The sequence below is a fragment of the Sorex fumeus genome, unplaced genomic scaffold (assembly GCF_029834395.1).
Source record: "Sorex fumeus unplaced genomic scaffold, SorFum_2.1 ptg000098l, whole genome shotgun sequence".
Classification (NCBI taxonomy): Eukaryota; Metazoa; Chordata; class Mammalia; order Eulipotyphla; family Soricidae; genus Sorex; species Sorex fumeus.
In genome coordinates this window covers 28,350,546-28,370,876 of record NW_026606155.1, presented here as the reverse complement: position 1 = coordinate 28,370,876, position 20,331 = coordinate 28,350,546, and the positions used below count along the sequence as shown (strand labels likewise).

At 40.2% G+C, this 20,331-nt stretch overlaps 2 protein-coding genes across 2 annotated transcripts in view; both read left to right on the top strand.

Annotated features, from left to right (window-relative positions):
- Nucleotides 1–13,049, top strand: part of GARIN2 (golgi associated RAB2 interactor family member 2) — a 58,319-nt gene extending 45,270 nt beyond the window's left edge. The window contains exons 5-6 of the mRNA XM_056133359.1: nucleotides 12,516–12,809; nucleotides 12,926–13,049. Of these exons, the coding sequence (XP_055989334.1) occupies nucleotides 12,516–12,809; nucleotides 12,926–13,049 (418 nt within the window). The remainder of the gene's footprint in view (nucleotides 1–12,515; nucleotides 12,810–12,925) is intronic.
- The window catches only part of PALS1 (protein associated with LIN7 1, MAGUK p55 family member), an 85,854-nt gene continuing 78,367 nt past the window's right edge, over nucleotides 12,845–20,331 (top strand). Inside the window, exon 1 of the mRNA XM_056133856.1 lies at nucleotides 12,845–13,004. The gene's annotated coding sequence lies outside the window, so the exon portion shown is untranslated. The remainder of the gene's footprint in view (nucleotides 13,005–20,331) is intronic.

Sequence of the window (20,331 nt, the reverse complement as noted above, 5' to 3'; positions counted from 1 at the left end):
CAGTCCACCCTCGTTCAGTTACTGGCAGTGCATATTGTCCTGTGAATTCTGCCAGGAGTGATCCCTGAGCTCTGGGTCAGCAGTAAGCCCTGAGCAGTACTGGGTGTAACCCAAAAACAAACAGGAAAAAAGATAGATAGATAGATAGATAGATAGATAGATAGATAGATAGATAGATAGACTGACTATCCAATGAAATGCTGGGATTTGTAAAAGCCTTGTTTTCACAAAACTTCATTTATTCTACATTGTTTTGTATGTGTTCTTAATTTTCACAATACTCTAATGTCCATTATTTCTTTCCTGTTTTAACAGAAAGATAGTGGAAATGAATCTTAGAAAGTTTATTTGTTTGGACCAGAGAGAGTACAGTGAGTCAAGCACTTGCCTTGCACATTGCTGAGTACTATGTGCAAGGGAAGTATCTAAATTCAACAAGAGTTCAATTCTCAGCACCTCATTCAGTCTCCAATCACTGCCAGGTTTGATCTCTAAGCACCACCAGTATGACCCTCCAAACAAAGAAACAAATGAAAGTGTACTTGTTCAAAGTCGTAGAGTTAGAAAAATATATACATATCAGATTTCACACAAATCCTGCTGGTATTTGTACTGTGGACTCTATGGCAACAAGGAATGTGTCATACCTCCATCTTCTCCTCTCTGTCCCACAGACAAATACATTAGCTACTGGGTATATATGTGACTGTTGAGCACATGAAATGTGGCTAGTATAAATGAGAAACTAAAAATTTAATTCCTTTACATTTAAGAACTTGTAGAGGAGAATATTTTTTTTATTCTATATGGGATGGGGGAAAACATATAGCGCTTAAAGTACATGCTTAGCATATACTGCCAAACATGACTGAGTTCTATCCCTGGCACTAAATGTCCTTCCAGGCACCACAGGGTATAGTCCTGGAAACCCCTGAACATCACTGGCATTGCTGGGTGTTGCCCTGGAAGTTCAAAGTACTGCATCCTTGGACACTCACCTTGAACTGTCAGCCTGTTTGGCTGAGTGTTGCAGGAAATAACCCCTACACCACCTGAAAACAACCTGGGAAGCCCTACAACCTCATTGCCAAAGCAAATGCCATTTTATTTCTCCTGCACTATTGGAAATTTATCAAATTAAATTGAATGTAAGTATAAAATACAAACCAGATTTTGAAATCTTAGTGTGAAATATAACAAATATCTCAATTTTGGTGACACCAAAGCAAAGGCCCTGGTAGCCGCTTGCTTCCATAATCCAAAATTGCTGCCATACCCCTGGCCTGACTCCACTGTCTCAGGATGGACCTCATTAAGATATAATCTGCTGAAAATTCTGGTATGCAGGTTTTGTGACTGAAATCTCCAGGCTTTCTTGGTGGGGGAGTGGGCGGTTGGGATGGGCTACCTCGCCCAACTTCCCTGTACATTCAGAAGCCTCAGCAGTTATATCCACACCCCAAAGCTGCCACCCAGTTAAAATCTTCTCCAGCCTTACCGTCCCTATAAAATTATTGAATGCCCTGAACAAACACAATGACCTCTTAGTACCTGTATGACAAACCATAATGCACAAAAGGAAAAGAGAGAGAGAGCAAGAAGAAAGTGCCTCCCATAGATGGAGACTGGGGGTGGGAGTGGGGTTTTGGGAGATGGTGGGAGGGAAATGGGGGACACTGGTGGTAGGAAATGTAATTGGTGGAGGGATGGGTGCTGGATCATTGTGTGATTGAAACCCAGTTATGAACAGCTTTATAATGGTCTATCATGAATATTCTATTAAAAATTTTTAAATAATATGGCGTTCATGACCAATCAGCTTAATCAGTGGTTGAATGAACAGCAGTACTCCTACATTAAAAAAATTACAGTACCAGGGGCCAAAGAAATAATAATGGGCAAAACACTTGCTTTGTCTGTTATGGTCCTTTAAACCCCACCAGAAGTAATCCCTGAGTGCATGGCCAGAAGTAAGCCCTGAGCACTGCTGGGTGTAACTCCCCCCAAAATTTTGTACCAAACTTCACTAAGTACAAGTGACTGTGCGGAACATCCTGATCCAAGAACCTGCATCATGGTCTATGAATAACCACTTTGGAAAACAGAAATGTCATAGAGTTAAAGCATTCTTATCATATGACCAAACAATTCCACTCTAAGTATTTGCTAAAGAAAAATAACATGTTGACAGCAAGGTATAAGGTATGTACTTATAATAAGCCTTGCATATAAATGGCCTAGGAATTTCACTAATAGTAAAAATCTAGAAACAAGGTCAACACCTCAACCATTTGTGAATGATTAACAAATTATGGTATATTCATAGAATGATACCATTTAACAACAAAAAAGTAGATTCAAGTGGGAGACAACAATGAGTGCTGGAGGAGGAAGGAAACATAGCTGCCTTTTTGGAGACCCTGGTACATAAACTTTCTTATCATCATAACTTGTTACTTGAGAGGTCCTTGTACTTTTAAACATATCTGACTGATTGAGAGTCTGCAGAGTAGAAAGTCTCTGTGGTTCACTGAACACAGAAGTAAATCTGCCCTGTCTGAGTTAAAAAGCAGCATGACTTCTGAAAAGAAAACTCATGCCAGAGAAATCTATTAAAGTTCACTGAGTTCCAAGACATAGAGAGCACTGGTATAACTTTATAAGAAAAAAAATTTTTTAATAGGGGCTGGAGCTATAGCACAGCAGGTAGGGCATTTGCCTTGCACGCGGCTGACCCGGGTTCAATTCCCAGCATCCCATATGGTCCCCTGAGCACCTCCAGGGCTAATTCCTGAGTGCAGAGCCAGGAGTAACCCCTGTGCATCACCAGGTGTGACCCAAAAAGCAAAAAAAAATTTTTAATAGAAGAGATGAACATACACTTCCTCAAAGAAGATATGCAATGGCTAATATTTATATGAAATAATGCTCCGCATCATTTATTATCAGGAAAATGCAAATCAAAACAGTGAGACTGACACATCACACACAAGGAACAGAAACCAGCAGTGTGGGCATGGATGTGAGGGAAGAGGGATCCCCATTTATTACTCCTGGGAATGTCGACTGACCCCAGTCTTTTTGAAAATAATATGAACTCTTATTTTTTTTTTAAAAAAAAGCTAGGAATTGAGCTTCCATATGACCCAGCAATTCCTATTTCTGATATTTACCCGAAAAGGCTCAAAAACTCTATTTAGAAAAGACATCTACACTCCTATGTTAATTGAAGCACTAGAAACATTAGCCCAAATCTGGAACAGCCCACATCCAAGAACAGATGACTGGATATAGAAACTATGGTACATATACACAATGGAATACTATTCAGTTCTAAGAAGAAATCATGCAATTTGCTTCTATGTGGATGGGTTTTGAGAGTATCATGTTGAGTGAAATTAGGACAGGGACTGATAGAATGACCTATTTTATATGCATGATATAAAGAAATATAGTAGGAGAATAACAAATGCACAAAGGCAACAGAAACTTAGAATTGGTTTTTAGTAGGAATCAAATCACTGTAGGGGAGGTGGGAGAGGAATAGGATGGGGTGGGAGGACACACTGGGAAAATGTGTCCCACATAGAGGGAAGTGAACACTGGTGGAGGATATGGTACTTGAATGTTTTATGCATGAAATCCTACCATTATGAGTATTACAAATCTTAAAGCCCCAAACTAAAAATTTTTTAAATTCACTGAGGTTATTAATCAAATTTAACACTATATAATTTTAAAAAGTGACCTTGAACTTTCTTTCCTTTCACAAAGAACCACATCAAAATATTTTGTTCTGAGTGGAAGCAAACAGGCTGTGGGAGTGACTTCTACACGCATTATAAGAAAGGCGTGGAAAGCTGGAGAGGGCTCTGGGGCAATTTACCACAATAAAGTCAATCAGATTGGGAACTTCAACCTCTGTCCAGCAGAGTTGATCACAGAGAATGAAACAGATAAACAAGCAATGACTACCCAAGCTTTAAGGTCGCCTGAACAGCCATGAGTAAGCTCATAGGCTGGCTATGTATTCATTACATGTTCAAAGGCTGAGAATGTGATTTCCATGTGGAAGGTCCATGTTCGAGCACTTCCAGAAGTGATTTCAAGCACTGAGCTGGAAGCAGCACCTAAAAACAACAGGGTGTAACCCCAAAACCTGAAGGAAGAAAAGAGAGTGTGGATAAGGATTTTTCTGTCAGAATCAGTAAGTTGAGTTTTGGAAGGAGCAATTAATAGCTCTTATTACAGGGAATACAGCAGGTACAGACAATGGATGAGTTGATATCTAAAATACTTACCAAATACTAGGTTTTTTGATGATTTTAATGTGAGACCACAAATATTAATTCTTCTTTTGAGTGACAGAACCTTTTTCACTTGCTTTGTGTATGGGCTGGCTTAATGAAAACAGTGGCAAGGGGGTGAGTAGCTTTGGAGGCTAGGTTATGAAAAGGAGCTGTAGGGTCAGGGAGACAGATCAGAGGGCTGGAATGCATGCCTGTATGCACATGGCCCCATGTTTGATCCCTAGGATCACATACCCACCCCCACCCCATAATAGTATTTTTGAGTGTAGCCCTGGAAACTCCAGAACTGCTTAACTGAAACAGCACCACATCAGTGGGCACAGGCATCCACCATCCACCCTAGACAGTTGGACAGAGGATGGCCAAGACTGGCCAACAGGCTCCATGACCACTACTTGGTAAGTTGCCCTCTCCCCACCCAAAATGGCTTTACAGTTTCTAGCTTGGTTTCTTTTTCTTGCATCACTTGCTCTGGGAGAAACCAGTTGTCACATCCTAAGCAGATTTCTCCATGGCAAAGAGCTAAGTTCCAGCTAACAGTCATGTGAGGAAGCTTTCTTGGAAGCAAATTTGCTAGTTCTAGTCATGGTTGAGATGAGTTGCAGGCTCAGCTGACATCTGAACCACATCTGAGCCACCCAACTAAGCTAAGCTCTTGGTTTCCTAACTGCAGATACAGTTACATGTGCATGTAACTTTGCATCATTATTTTTCACAACACTAATTCTACTATAGATGAACTGTTCTTTTAAAATGCATTTTATATAAGAACTTGCAGGTGTTTTGTAAAATATGTGAGCTGAAAGTTTAGAGACCCTTTAAAACAGCTCAGTTTTCGTCATTAAAGTTTATGTGTAAAATTGCCCTAACACAGCATGATGGACAGGCAAATAACAATCCTCGATGCTTTGTGAGGAGTTGGCTCTTTACACGGCTAAATCAAGTGTTCTCAAGGAGATTTTTTAAAAAAGAATAGTTGTTCAACTGTGATTTTGAATAATGTTCTGTATGTCAGGGTTACCAGGTAAGAAGAAACTGGACACCGTCAGAGTTTTGCCTACTTACAAGGGTCTTCAACATTTGGTTTATTTGTGTGATGTTTTTTCAAATTATATTCAGGGACCAGAGAGCTAGTTCAATGTGCACATGCTTTGTGAGTAGAGGCCTGGGTTCTGTTCCCAGTATGAAATGATCACCTGAGTGACCTCTTAGCACAGAGTAGGGAAGTAGCTCCAGTAATGCCAGGTGTAGCCCCAAAACACAAACCCAATTAATTATAATTAAACTTGAAAATAAAGGATCTGAAGAGATAGTACAGGGATAAGGTGATTGTCTTGCACACAGCCAACCGCAACTCAATCCCTGGAAGCACATCTGATCCCTGGAGCACCTCCAAGAGCGATCCCTGAGCACCACTGAATGTGACTCCAAAACAAAATAAAACAATTACAAATGCAAATTCACATATTTCACCAAGATCCTATGTGTTCACTTGTAACAGGCTTTCTAAAAAAAAAATCGGGAGCTGGAGCGATAGCACAGCAAGTAGGACGTTTGCCTTGCATGTGGCCAACCTGGATTCGATTCCCAGCATCCCATATGATTCCCTGTGCCTGCCAGGAGTAATTCCTGAGTGCAGAGCTAGGAGGAACCACTGTGCATTGCTGGGTGTGACCCAAAAAGCAAAAATAAATAAATAAATAATAAAATAAAAAAATTTAAAAATCAGTGCTTCTTTTTCTTTTTCTTTTTTTTCTGGCCAAACTCCATGCCTCTTTTATGCTTTCTGTCTCATTGTCAGCTCACTGCACCCTATTTGTTGTTCCTCCTTACTGCATTTGCTTCAAGAATTCTTCAGAAGCCATGTGGGCTGACTGCTTTCAGTCTAAGTACTTGATTAGGCAGACCCTCAAGTAGCTTCACATCATTTCATTGACCTGATTTGAAAATTTAAACTCCCAAATTCACCTTGAAAAGATCTTCTAAAACCTACTCTGGAAAAAGGAAGGAATGGTATGAGATTGTCAGTGATCCCAAAGGGACCATTGTGATGTTCAGGTTTTTCATTAAACCCCCTTTTTTTTTTGTCTTGGTTTGGCTTGGCTTTTGGTTTTGAGCCACACCCAGCTTTTCTGGGGTGGCTCAATGAGGTCACTCCCACCTGTTCTCTGAGGTCCTGTAGTGCCAAGGATCCAACCCAGGCTTCCGATTACATAGTATGCACTCTAGTTCTTTGAGGCATCTCCTGGCCCTGAACACATTTTTAAAGCCAATCTGAGGGTTCAGAGAGATATCAAATAGAGTATGAGGGTAAGGCATTTGCCTGACACATGGCTAATCCTAGTTAGATCCCTAGCACTGCTATGATCCTCTGAGCATTACTAGGTGTGAGCCCTGAGCAGCCAGGTATGCTCAACCCCTCTATTCCCAGCTAAATACAATATGAGTGTCAACACCTGCTCTAAATCTTTTGCAAAGATTAGGACTTCATGAGAAAGATTTTAAGTTTGAGATATCAGTTTCTAATGAGTATTTACAAATTCTTAGCTGTAACTACCTTCTACATCTAATCTGTAATTTCCATTAGAAACTCCCCTTGTAGGTTGACTCTACCCACGCCTTATCAGGGGTATGTACACTCTGAACTGACACTTCTATGAGATGGGTTACTGCATTACTAGCTCTATTTCTCATATCTATGTAAGAATCTACTAAATGTTAGAAACAGAACAGCTTATTGGAAACTTGTAGTAAAAGTAAAATGTGAAATTAGCTAATCTAGTTTGACTTTTGGGAGGTGCTATGGACCATGCCAGAACTCAGGGTTTATTGGGGTGGGCATTGCTTCTGGTGGTGCTCAGAAAACTTAGTGCTGAACCGAGGGATTCACTGTGCAAGGCAAATGCTGTGCCATGAATTCCCCTTTTTATGCCCCACTCCCTATTTTGACTTTTGCTGGGGGGCATATTTTGGGCCATGACCATCAATACTCAGGGGCTACTCTTTGCTGTATGCTAAGATTCCTTCCAGGCAATTCTTGGGGTGGAGGTGGTCCTGAGGATTGAACATAGGCTTCCAACTTTCAAAGCATGTTCTCAGCCCACTGTTTAGTTCTGTTTCAAGGCTCCCTATTTTGACTCTTAAAGGAACTTTTACTTTCCACTTCTCAGTCATAGCAACTAGATGCAGAATTATTACAGTGTCTAGAGTTTTCTCTTTCCTTTTCCCTTTTGTACTTTCCAGTTTCTTTCATACCACTATGTTGAAACAAAACAGCCATCTTTAAGTAGAAATAATTTGTAAGATAGATTATCAAAGATCAAACATTAGACAAAGCTGGAGGTTTTCCTTGATCCTTTCATCATCCTATTTCACCTCTTTATGTATATTCACTCATTCATTCATTCATTCAACAAATATTTGAGGACCACCTGTGTGTCTGGTACTGCTTTAGATTCCAGGGAATCTAAAAATAAGGAGTTATGGATAATACACAGTAATTGCTCTATGAAGCTTGTTTTTATTTTAAGAAGATACACAATAAATATGACAGGGAATGAATGAATAAACAGAAATAAAGTTGTGCAAAGTGAAAGGAGTTCTGGAAGTGGGTGTGTGGGACATTGCTATTTTATCTTTAGTGAGGCAGGAATCTCAGATAAGATAGCAGTTTAAATAAGACCTAAAAGAAGTGAGGCAAAACAGGCAAGTGGAAACTGGATATTTAAGCAAAAGAAACTGCTTTGAAACAGAAGCTATGGGAACATGTAAGGAGAGCAAAGATGCTGGTGGGGCTGGTGTGGAATGAGAAGGGGAAAGAACTGAGGCAATGGAGACAAACTGGCTATTAAAGCAGTGGTTTACTCTTACTTTAGATGGATACCTCTGGTTTCTATGCTGAGAAAATATAGGTGGAAAAGAGTCCATTGAAGTAATCAAGGTTAGTGAAGATATCCTGGAGTAGTTTGGTATCACTGGAGATATGTTTTACATATAGAAATGGCAGGATTTCCTGAAGGATTGAATGGGCAGTAAGTGTGAAAGAAAGTTTGAGCAATTGTGTAGTGGTATTACCATATGCTGAAGAGAAATGAAAAAAAAAACAGATGAAAAAAAGTTCTAGGGTTGGGAGATGTGGCTTGGTCACAGAATACATGCCTAAAAGTACTAAATCCTGACATGTTAAATTTGCAATATTCTGTGGAAATTCAGATGGTGGTGTTGATGCTGTATATGATTCTGTTTAATATAAGATTTAGAATTGATAGTGATAGAACTTAAAGTCATGAGACCAGATAAAATTATCTATGGAATCATGATAACAGGATACAATGATACAAATAAGGAGAGGACCTGAAGAATAGCTCAGTGCCACCGTATGTGACGAGCATCTTGGTGACTCTCTTGTCTGTGATACTCAATGCTGCAAGTCGTTTCTAGACACACCGAAGGCAAGTGTGTGTTAGCACTGAAACAAAGGGGTGCGATCTCCCCTAGAAGTACCACAACTAAAAAGACAATGCAGGTGCTGTGCTCAGGAAGCACATCCTTGAGTGAGCATTACAGAGCACCACAACTCAAGGAAAGAGGAGGGAAGAGGAGAGTAAAAAATAAGGAGAAATTTAATGAATTGTTGTAAGCACTTTACACAATAATTTCACTTGATCCTCATACTTCTGTACAAATGAAGGCGCTATTTTATTATTCTCTTTATAATTAAGGAAAATGAATCCTGGAAAAATTAAGTGATGTTTTTGGTTTAGTTTTGTTTTTTGGGGGGTGGGGGGGCATCACTCCTGGCTCTGTGCTTGGGGACCATATGGTGTCTGGAACCTGTATTCTCTTGCATGCAAAGCATGTGCTCCAACATGTGTTGAGCTATCTGTCTGACCCTAAGTCACTTTCCTTTGGTCAAACAGAAGATGTTGAGATTAAAACAAGTGCAGAGAGAAGTGAATTATTGAACATTAGGACACCACAGTATTTAGAGTTTGGGGTGATTAAAAGAAGAACAAAGAAAGAAGACTTAAATGGAAGTTCTGATGAAGTCAGAGCAGAAGTGGATTGAATGACATTTACCTGTCTTTTGTTTTCTTTTTTGGGTCACACCAAGCGATGTTCAGGGGTTACTCCTGGCTCTGCTCTCAGGAATTACTTCTGGCGGTGCTTGGGGATATGGGATGCGGGGATCGAACCCGGTCAGCTGCATGAAAGGCAAACGCCCTACCCGCCATACCTGTTTTTTTTTTTTAAATATTTTTCTCTTTAAGAAAAAAAATTTTTCTCTCATTTTTTTGGGGGTGGTCATACCCATCAGTGCTCAGGGGCCACACCTGGTTCTGTGCTTAGAGTCCATCCCACTGGTCCTGGAGGACCATGTACAGTGATAAGATTTGAACCAGGGTCACATTGACAGTCAAATTCTAGGCAAGTGTCTTCACCTTTGTACTATCTCTATGGCCTGAGGCTGGCCTATCTTAAATTATACTGATGTTAACAAAAAACTGACAGTCGAACTGATTATATTGCTGCTAACAACTGCATAACATTCTTAACATAGAAATTTAATGTTTTTAGTTATATTAATTTCTATATTTATAAAGGACAAAGTACATGAAAACATCAAAATAATAAGCCAATTGAAGACTTGTTTACTGATATTTAGAAAAATATAAAGAATAATTTAACAGGCAATCTGCCTCTATTTTATAACTTCTTATGTCTGAATCAGTGATTACTCTGCTTATAATTGACATTATTTCTGATCATCCCATTCATATAATTATTAAGTGATTAGACTACATAATAAGTTATGAACAACTTTCACTTATACATAAGGATGATAAAAATCAAATGGATATTATTGTCTTTGTTAAAGATTTTACATATAACAATGAATGGAAAACTGTTAAAAACTGAAATTTCAGACCTATTGCAAGTGCTGAAGTGCCATATTAACATATTTACCAAAAACCCTTAATAAAATAAATAGCATTTTATTAAATAAGCATGTAATAGGGAATATTTGAGATGTAAATGTCAAATATGAGAAAGGATGTCTACTATAGATATTTTCTATGGAACGCTAAATTTTATAGCTTAGTTTCCACATTTCACCCATAATACTTAGTTACACATTTACCAGGGTGACTCAGTAAGTTAAGTATCTTGTGACAAGGATGAACAATTCCTCTAACATGATGTTTCAAATTTTAGATTACGCATGGTCATTTTATTTTTGTATGAGTACTATATCTTTTTAACCTCCTTGCTATTCTAGTTACACTCCATATGCAGAGGTTACCAGAATTTTCATATTAGGGTGGGGGCAGAGTAGTTAACTCCTTTATATTACAGGTGGAAAAAAACGTTGGTCCAGGAAACTTGTCATTCAACCAAATCACAGAGATACAGAACAAAACTCAAATCACCTTGCTTCCAGTTTTTACTTTTCTAGCTACTCTCTATATTTTGCTTATTTGGGGTTTCTCATAATGGTTCCATTAACCACGAAATTCATTTTTTTTTAAACCTACACAGGATCTACCACTTTTTAAAATAAAAATATCTAGTGCAAGAGTGATAGTACAGCAGGCAGGGATTTACCTTGCAGAGGACCTACTTGGATTCAATCCCTGGTATCCCATGGGGATACCCTCTGCCAGAAATGATCCTTGAATTCAGAAAGGAATAAGTCCTGAGTACTGCTGCATGTGGCCCAAAAAAACCAAACAAATCTTTTGTTGGTTTTTTTAGGTTACACATAGCAGTGTTCAGAAGTACTTCTGGTTCAGTTCTTAGGGGTCATTTCCAGGGGTATTTGGAATAGGACCAGGAATCCTCTATGCAAAACATGTACACAACCCACTGAGTTATCTCCCATCTCTCAGGACCCAAAAAAATGTCTTTAGGAGATAAGACTAATGTTTGTATACGCTTTACAGAAGAATTCCCACTATTTCAAGATAAGTAGCTTCTATCTCATACTGATAAGATCATCTTTTTATTAGGGCAGGATTATGGGAATACTGAGGAGTTCATGTTACTGGGGAAGTAAGACTAGGTAACTGGAGGTTTCATTTGGGTGGGGTGATTTGCAGAACTGCTTGGGGCTTATTAATTGGAAGGCATGAGTAAAGAGAAACTAAAGGTTATTTCTTTGAACAGCTTAATCAGGGCTCACCAATGCAGGTGATTTTTGTCTCCCAGGGGTTCGTTGGCAACATCTACATCTTGTCTCAAACTAGGGTAATGGTTCTGTTGTGGATGAAGACCACAGATACAGCTAAATACAGCTAAATTCCCATTTAGCATATTTTAATTTTAAAAGAAGGTATATCCTGTAGCAGGTTTTTAAGAAATGTATTCCTTGGTGAATGGAATCATTCTAAAAACTCCCAAATCACTGACCTCACATGCAAAAAAACAGACAATAGCTAGAGTATTAACTCTTAAATGCCCACAAGAACTATCTAGCTCCAATATTCGAATCATGAAAGTATTGAAACCCTTGGCTATAGAACAAAAAATTCTATTAAAAAACCCTAGAGGAAGCTTTTTTAATTAGTTGTAAAAGCGTTTACAATTTGTTTTTTAAGTTTTTCCAATTACTTATTTAAGCATTAATGAACCCAGGACATAGGATTTCTTTCCTTTTGTATATAGTTAAGTTTTTAGGTAATTTTGGAAGTATTAAGATTTTAGTTCAATCCCTGAAATTCACAAATCCTCTTGGCATCTTTGTGGAGGAATACGGATCAAAAAAAGTTTAGTTGAATAGAATTGGAGCTGGTTGTTCAAAGTACTCAGTCCATTTTGACAAATGCGGTGATAGAAGAATTTCCTGGTTCTTGATCTTATTATCGACCACTTGAATCAACTTTTGGACGAAGTACTGATCAGATTTGAAGATAATTAAAAGAAAAAAATATCCAGGAAGAGGTCCAAAAGTATTTTTGACACCTTGGAAAACAGTTTATACATCACTCAGAGTCCCACAGTTTCTGGGACGGAAGGTGAAAAAATAGTGGGAAGCAACGAGAAAGCCATCACACTGGCATATCAGATCACTTTGAGGAGTGGCTATGTGCAGTGTGCATTTGGGAGGAATCAGATTTTCTGCAGGAGTGGACAGCAGTAGGTGAAAAGAGCCAAGCTATCGAAAGTATTAGCTCACTTCCTACTGCGACTCACGTTTTCCCTGAGTCCTCGGAGCCCAAAGTGGATGGCTAGAGCTTGTGAAACTGTCGCAGTTCGCAATTTATACTTCGAGAGCGAGTGCGCGCGACCGGCCGCAGGGAGAGTCGCAGAGTTAACCAATGAGAGGACACTCTTCCAGCGCCGGCTCGGGATTGGTCAAGTCCCTCCAGCTGCTCCTCCTGGCATTGGGCGGGGCGCGTCGGAGGAGGACAGGGATAGGCGCACACGCAGTGCCAGAGCCTCGGGGGCGCGTGCGCGGTCTCGCGGCGGCCGCGGGGGCCGGTCTCGCGCGGTCTCGAGGTGGAGTCGTTGGCGGCCGCGGCGACGGCGGCGACTGGCGGTGGGGCGGGGGCGGGGACTCAGGAGAGTGAGGTGGGGAATCGGGAGTTTCTGGATTCTTTATCCGGTCTTTTAAGTGCCGCCGGGGAGCTGTCGTTCCCGCGACGTTTCGGGTCGGCTACGGCGGGGACGATCGGCGACCGCTGTGGCGCGAAGGTAAGGAGAGGTGGACGGTGGGCTGCTGAGCTGTGGCGAGCTTAATCAACAGGTCCTCAGCAGCGCCGTTGTGAGGGGGGAAGGGGGTGGCCGGGCTCGCCCCCTCCCCCACACGGCGTCCGGGGGGCCCCGGAGCTGCTCCTCAGGCGGCCGCGAGCTGCGGCACCCGGCGGACGGCCGCCGCGGACGTGAGCCCAACCTTTGTCCCTTTCGGAGGCGCCCTGCCGGGCGTCGCGCGTTTCCTCAGCCCGGGCGCGGGACGCACCTTGGCGAGGGCGCCGGTCCTCTCCCGCCCGAGTGGCCGGGGACGCCGAGGGGCAGGCGCTGGGGGGCCGCCCCGGACGCCGGTCGGAGCCGGGTCAGGCAGGGACCCGGTCGGCTTGGGGCGCGGGGCACAACTTTCCTTTCGGAGACGGAATGTTGTCAGCTCGCCTGCTGCCTGACTCAGCGCCCGGTTATTCGGTGCTCCTTGCATTCTTTAAACAAATAAACACACGGTTCCTGCTTCCTTGTGACCACTTTGAAAGAAAAGCGTCATCTTTGTTGGTGGCTCTGAGGGTTGCCGATTTCAAGGTGAATTTTCTGTGAATTGCGGGTGTGTGTGTGTGTGTGTGTGTGTGTGTGTGTGTGTGTGTGTGTTGGATGAAAGGCAACCTTTTAACAGTCCCTGGTGTTGCCTATTGCACGGTGAATTTTCTGTGAATTGCGGGGTGTGTGTGTGTGTGTGTGTGTGTATTGCGGGGTGTGTGTGTGTGTGTGTGTATTTGATGAAAGGCAACCTTTTAACAGTCCCTGGTGAAAATTATGTAACGTAACTAGGAACAACTCGCTTTCGATGGAGCTGATTGACAGGTACAGTAAGGTGCCGGAATTTAGGTTTCGGTCGAAAGGTTTTTCTTGGCAGTTGGAGCTAAGACTCTTGATAGCTTGTTGGATTTTAGACCTAGCGTAGTCTGTGTGTTTTGTCTGCATACTCTTAGCGTCCAGTAATTTAGATTTAGAATCTGTGAGGAACAAGGCTTCGAAATTTTAATTTTCTCAACCAAGTTGAAAAACCAAGGAAGGCTTTAATATTGCTGATTTTTTTTTAAAAGTACTGTGCTCTAATGTTAGTATCCTAATTGTACTTTGGATTATACCAGAAGTTAATAACCTATTAAATTCTGCAAATCATATGTTCGTTATTGGTGTCTTTGAAGTATAAGTATTGTGATGAAATTGCTAAATAAGCCTTTTCGGACTATGAACTACTGGTACTTTACTAGGTCCTGTGTACATGACGAACTATAGAGTTTAAAAGGCTTTTCATTATAACTGACTGTTAAATTATTTTTATAGGTGGGACTGGCAAAAATAGAGAAAGCAGTTCATTGTTTGATCTTTATTAAAAATTGAAGTAAATATTACTACATACTTGAATGGCTTTTGATTAGAAAAACCTGAATTCGCTAAGTAAAAATGACTCAATGTTAACTTTTTCTTTTCCTTTTTGGATCACACCCCACGATGCACAGGGGTTACTCCTGGCTCATGCACTCAGGAATTACTCCTGGCAGTGCTTGGGGGACCATATGGGATGCTGGGAATTGAACCCGGGTTGACCGGGTGCAAGGCAAATGCCCTACTCGCTGTGCTCCAGCCCCCAATGTTAACTTTTTTTGAAAGACTATTAAAATGGAAGAGGATATATGTTTTACATGAAAGAGACTTAGTCAATTTAGTGACTTTAGCTCTTTATATTTTTTTCTAAATTATGATCTTCATTAAAGAACTTACAGACATTTCTGATCAATAAGGTGTTCTTTTTTATTTAGAAGATTCTGATTTCAGAGTTTCTGTAGCACTGTCCTCCTGTTGTTCATCCATTTGCTCTAGTGGGCACCAGTAACATCTCCATTGTGAGACTTGTTACTGTTTTTGGCATATCGCCAATACGGCTCGGGGAGCTTGCAGGCTCTGTCGTGCGGGCAGGATACTCTCGATAACTTGCCGGGCTCTTGGAGAGGGACGGAGGAATCCAACCCGGGTCAGCCGGGTGCAAGGCAAATGCCCTACCCGCTCCAGCCCTTCAGAGTTTCTAAGGAAAAAAAAACTAGTTTCTCAACTTATGTGCTTTATGATATAATTTTTGATTGTGTACTTACTGAATCATAAAATGGGTGTATTGGAAATAATAATAGTAGTTATATAGGCTATATTTATTTTCCTGGAAAAGAAGTTGAGGTTTATAGGTAGGTACACAGTAATTTGAGTGCTAGTTAGTGTCAGAGTTCGAATTGAATGTTAAAAATGCTTGTCCCCAAATTGCAAGTATATTGTTCTTTTTCACTGTATTTTGTTATAAAAAAAAGAGATACTATCATAAATATTTATAGAAGGGGGAAGAGAGAGAGAGAGGGACCTTATGGGTTGTTTACAGCTTTTCAATATTGTAAACAATGTTTAAGGAGTATTCTTGTGCATCTGAAGTTCACTTTATTGACTAAAAGTTAAACAGTTTGCTTCTTTCCCTGAGTATGAGGTTTTTTTTTTTTTTTTTCGCTTTTTTGGGTCACACCTGGCGATGCACAGGGGTTACTCCTGGCTCTGCACTCAGGAGTTACTCCTGGTGGTGCTCAGGGGACCATATGGGATGCTAGGAATCGAACCCGGGTCGGCCACGTGCAAGGCAAACGCCCTACCCGCTGTGCTATCTCTCCAGCCTCTTGATTTTTTTTTTAAACTTCTGTTAATCTGATTGCGGGTGTGTGTGGGGGGGTGATGTATTTATTTCTTTTATTTAAAAAAGATTTCAATTTCAATTTACACCAAACATAATTGACCCTTTATTTTGTTTGGACTAATATATAAAGGTATGTAACTTAGCAAGATAAAATTTCTATTACCGTAACCAAATCAAATTCTTTGTACTACCCTTCTGTAGTCAACCCTTCCCCTACTCTTAATCCTTCACAACCACTGATTTGTAGTTTGTCTTTTCTAAAATGCCATATAAATGGATTTATTTAATATTTAGTCCTTTGAGTCTAATTATCCCTTAGCATGACACATTTGAGATTCTCATGTTTACTGAGTGCTCTTCCACGTTGTTGACAGTATTAGTACTTTCTTCTGGTTTTATTATTATTATTACTGTATTTTGGTTCCACACCCTGCACTGCTGGGGCTACACCCATCTCGGTGCCGTGGTAGTTGATTGTTGAGGAACATGTAGTACTGGAAGTCCAAATGGGACTCCCAAATGCAAAACATGCACTCCAGCCTCTTGAACTGTCTCCTGGGCCCAGTTTCTTCTGTATTAATGCTATATGTAGTATTCCATTATTTGGATGCTTGTTCATTTACCAGTTAAAGGACATTTGTGGGAAGTAGGCTTTGAATAAAGCTGCTGTAAATCTTTGCCAACAGGGTTTGGAGTGGGAAAGGATGAGAATGATGGGGGGAGGGGATCACACCAGGCATGCTCTGGGATCAGGGGATCATTCTTTGCACATTGCAAGGACACTCACTGTAAGTATTAAAGAAACCATATGTAGTGACAGGGATCAAACCAGGGTTGACAGCAGGCATGGCTGTGGCTCGCATCTCCCAACCGATTTTTGTATGAATATTCATTTGTTTTGGTTTTGATGATGGTTTTGGTGATGTTTTGGTTTTGTATTGATGACCATATTCATCAATACTCAGAGTTTACTCCTGGCTTAGGGATCACTCCTGACAGTGTTTGAGACAAGTGCCTTATCCCAGTACTAACTCTCCAGTTCTGTGAGCATTCTTTTTATTTTTTTTGCATAAACATCTGTAAGCAGAATTGTATGTTTATTGTACATTAATTGTCCATGTACATTTAACTTTATTATAAAAGAAAAGTGTCTGCTAAGCAGAATAATGACCCATAAAAATGCTCTAATCTTTAGAAACTGGAATACAAAGGTGAATTAAAATTGTGTCTAGGATTAGGATTGCTTATCAACTGACTTTAATAGGGAAGATTTTACAGGATTTTAATGTGTCATTAGATCCTTAAAAAGGAAAGTGAGACAGTAGTCTAGGGGAAAAAAAGATGTAAGGGAAAGGCCAAAGAGAGAGCTCAACAGGAATGTGGGCGGCCTATGGCCCCCTACCTATCAGGAGCTAGCCCCAAGCACAGAGTTGATTAAGGAGCCGGGAGTTGCAGGTGGGGCCCCCAAACCATCAGAAGTAACAGAGCAAACAGAACCAGAGAGCAGCAGAATTGCTGGGTTTGATAGAGAAGTGATACTACCAGGTAAAGAATGTTGTGGCCTTCAGAAGCTGAAGGATTATGAAGTGGATTAGTAAACTTCAGAGCCCCCAGAAAACCATTTCAGCCAATGCCTTGATTTAGCTTAAGTATTCTTGTGTCAGACTGTAATGTAATAAATGTGTACTGTTTTAAGTATTGTTGCAGCAAATTGTTGCACGGGGAAATGCAAGAAGATTAATATACTATAAAACTATTTTCAAAAGGGGTTGAACCTCACTTTGCATTCTCACCAGCAGTACTTTCATTATTTTATACCAAGCCTCAACACTTGATATAGTCAATCTTCTAAATTTTTGTCATTCTATTATGCAATGATAGTGTGTGATTGTGGTTTTTATTTACATTTTTTTCTGTTTAATGCTGTTGAGAAGCTTTACATGTGCTTGCACCATCTGAATATATTCTTTGGTGAATTGTCCAAATAATTTGCCCGTTTCAAAATAGCTTTCTTGTTTTGAGAGCTTTAGGGAGTAATGCGTCAATGGAGCGATAGGACAGCGGGTAGGGCGTCTGCCTTGCACGCAGCCAACATGACCGACCCGAGTTCGATTCCTCCGCCCCTCTCGGAGAGCCCGGCAAGCTACCGAGAGTATTCGATATGCCAGACACAGTAACAACAAAGTCTCCAATGGAGACATTACTGGGTATGCTTGAGCAAATCGATGATCAACGGGAGGGCCTTTACTTTACTTTACTTTTAGGGAGTAATGCTATTTCAAACAAAATTTATTTTGGACTATTTCTTCCTTGGCTCATATACATTAACATTCTTAAAAATGAAGAAGGCAACTGAAAAACAGTTTTTGAACTAAAATGTTACAAAGTTAGGAGTCAGGATATTTGACTTTACATATTGGCAGGATTTGTGTGTTCTCTTTTTGTTTTTTGTTTTGTGCCACACCTAGCCATGCTCAAGGGTTACTCCTGGCTCTGCTGTAATGAATTATTCCTGGCAGTGCTTAGGGGACCATATGGAATGCTAGGGATGGACCCCAGGTGAGCCATGTGCAAAGCAAATGCCCTACTGCTGTACGCTCAGACTCTAGGGTTTATGTTTTCTTTTTCTGAAGTTCTTTTCTTACCTCTGGGCGGGGGGAATGGGGGGAAGGGGAGGGGCGGAGATTGAGATTTTCTAGCTTACCCAGCAATGCTCAGCAATTACTCTTGGCTCAGCACTCAGAAATCATTCCTGGTGGTGCTTCAAGGACCATGTGGGATGTCAGGAATTGATCTGATTGTACTGTGTGCAACCACCCTACCTGCAGCACTATGACTGAGGTACCTATTCTGTAATATAGTTTTTAGACTACATTACTTTAAAATTAGAAGTGAAGAAGGAAAATGTGACTTTGTATCATTGCAGTCTACTATTTTTCACACTAGGCTAATATAAGAAAGTTTAATGCTTTTGGCTAGTGGAGTATATTTTGAATTAAGACATAATGGCTTAATTAGATTTTTATTTGGTATAAAAAGAGTGGAAGTTAAAACCAAAAAAAAAAAAAATAATAACAGTGATCAAAAGCCCACTTTGTTCCTCATACCAAAAAATCAACTGTAGAGTTTTGACTAATGAGCTAAATGTTGAGTTTGTCAGACTGGAACAGATTTAATGCATTAAACTTTAAAAAGAGTGAAGTACATTTCACCCTTGAACAACAAGGTTTTAAACTATGTAGGTTTGTGTATACGCATGTTTTCTTATAAACAGATGATATAAACTTACGGTACAATATAGTACTAAATATATTTTCTTTGTGGTTTTCTTAACATTATCTCTTTAGTTTTGTTAAATATAGTATATGATACATTTGATATAAAATGTGTCAATTACAATATTTAATTTTTAAAATTAAAAATATTTTTAACTTTATTAAAAACACCATGATTTACAAAGTGGTTTATAATACAGTTGTTTTAGACATTCAGTGTACCAACAACAATCCCACCACCATTGTGACTTTCCCATTGTCTCCAGTTCCCCCTGTCCCCTAAGCCTGCCCTATTAGCAGGCACAAAATAATTTATTTATGTTGCTTGTTACAACAAAATGGTAAATAGAATCACTAGAAAGTTGTTCAGTAAAAGAAAATTGGTGAAAATTGTTACCTCTCACAATAGGGTTATTAAAGTCATTGAGTGTTTACTGAGCTGCTTTTTGCTGCTTGATCCTTCTGTGTGTTTTTGTTAATTTATTGAGCTTAGTTGGATTTTATACTACTTTCCCATCTAATACTACACTTGATCTTAGCCAAAAGGCCCATCTAATATGCAATGCTGTCAGTTTTGTGGAATTTCGAGATGTCTAGAACTGGGATGATTCTTTGTCTGCCCCCTTGCCAAGGGTGCCCCAAAGTTTTCAGAAGAATTGTGTACCCATGAGTTGTCATGTTGGCCTGGCCTCTCTTCTGAGATTAATTTTGAAGCTGTGAATCTGGGCTGTTGTTTATATGGCAGTGACTATGAGATGTCCATGGTTACATGATTTGTAAAGTTTTTGGTTTGCAGTAGGCTATTCATTATTTTGTTTTAAGGGAGCCAGAAATTACATATTTTTGTTATTATTGTGCACTGGGGTTGGTGCCAGGTATATTTAGGAGTCAGCTGTGCAAAAAAAAGTTACATAAGAAAAGGTGGGTTTTTTTCACTTTATTGAAGATATTTCTTCATGGAAAATGTGGGATGTAATAAAAATACACTTTTTAATGGTCTGAACTGCACAATCTCCACCCCCTTTCATCATTCACACTGTAGAATAATAGGGGCAAGGGAGATGACTAGGCCATATACATATTATGCAGGCACCTTTTTTTCCCCCTCTAAGCACTGTGATTTACAATACTATTACTGATTTGGTTTCATGCACAGCTCTTTTACCAACTTCCAGCCCTTCCTCCTCCTCTCCAGATTGTCCTAGTGTTCCTTTCTCTATTCTGTCTCCGCCTCTCCCACCCTATCCCAAGACTCAAGCATCCTACTAAAGACCATGTTTTTCGTTTGTATTACCTTTGGGTGTGTTTAATTCCCCTACTGCACTGTAGC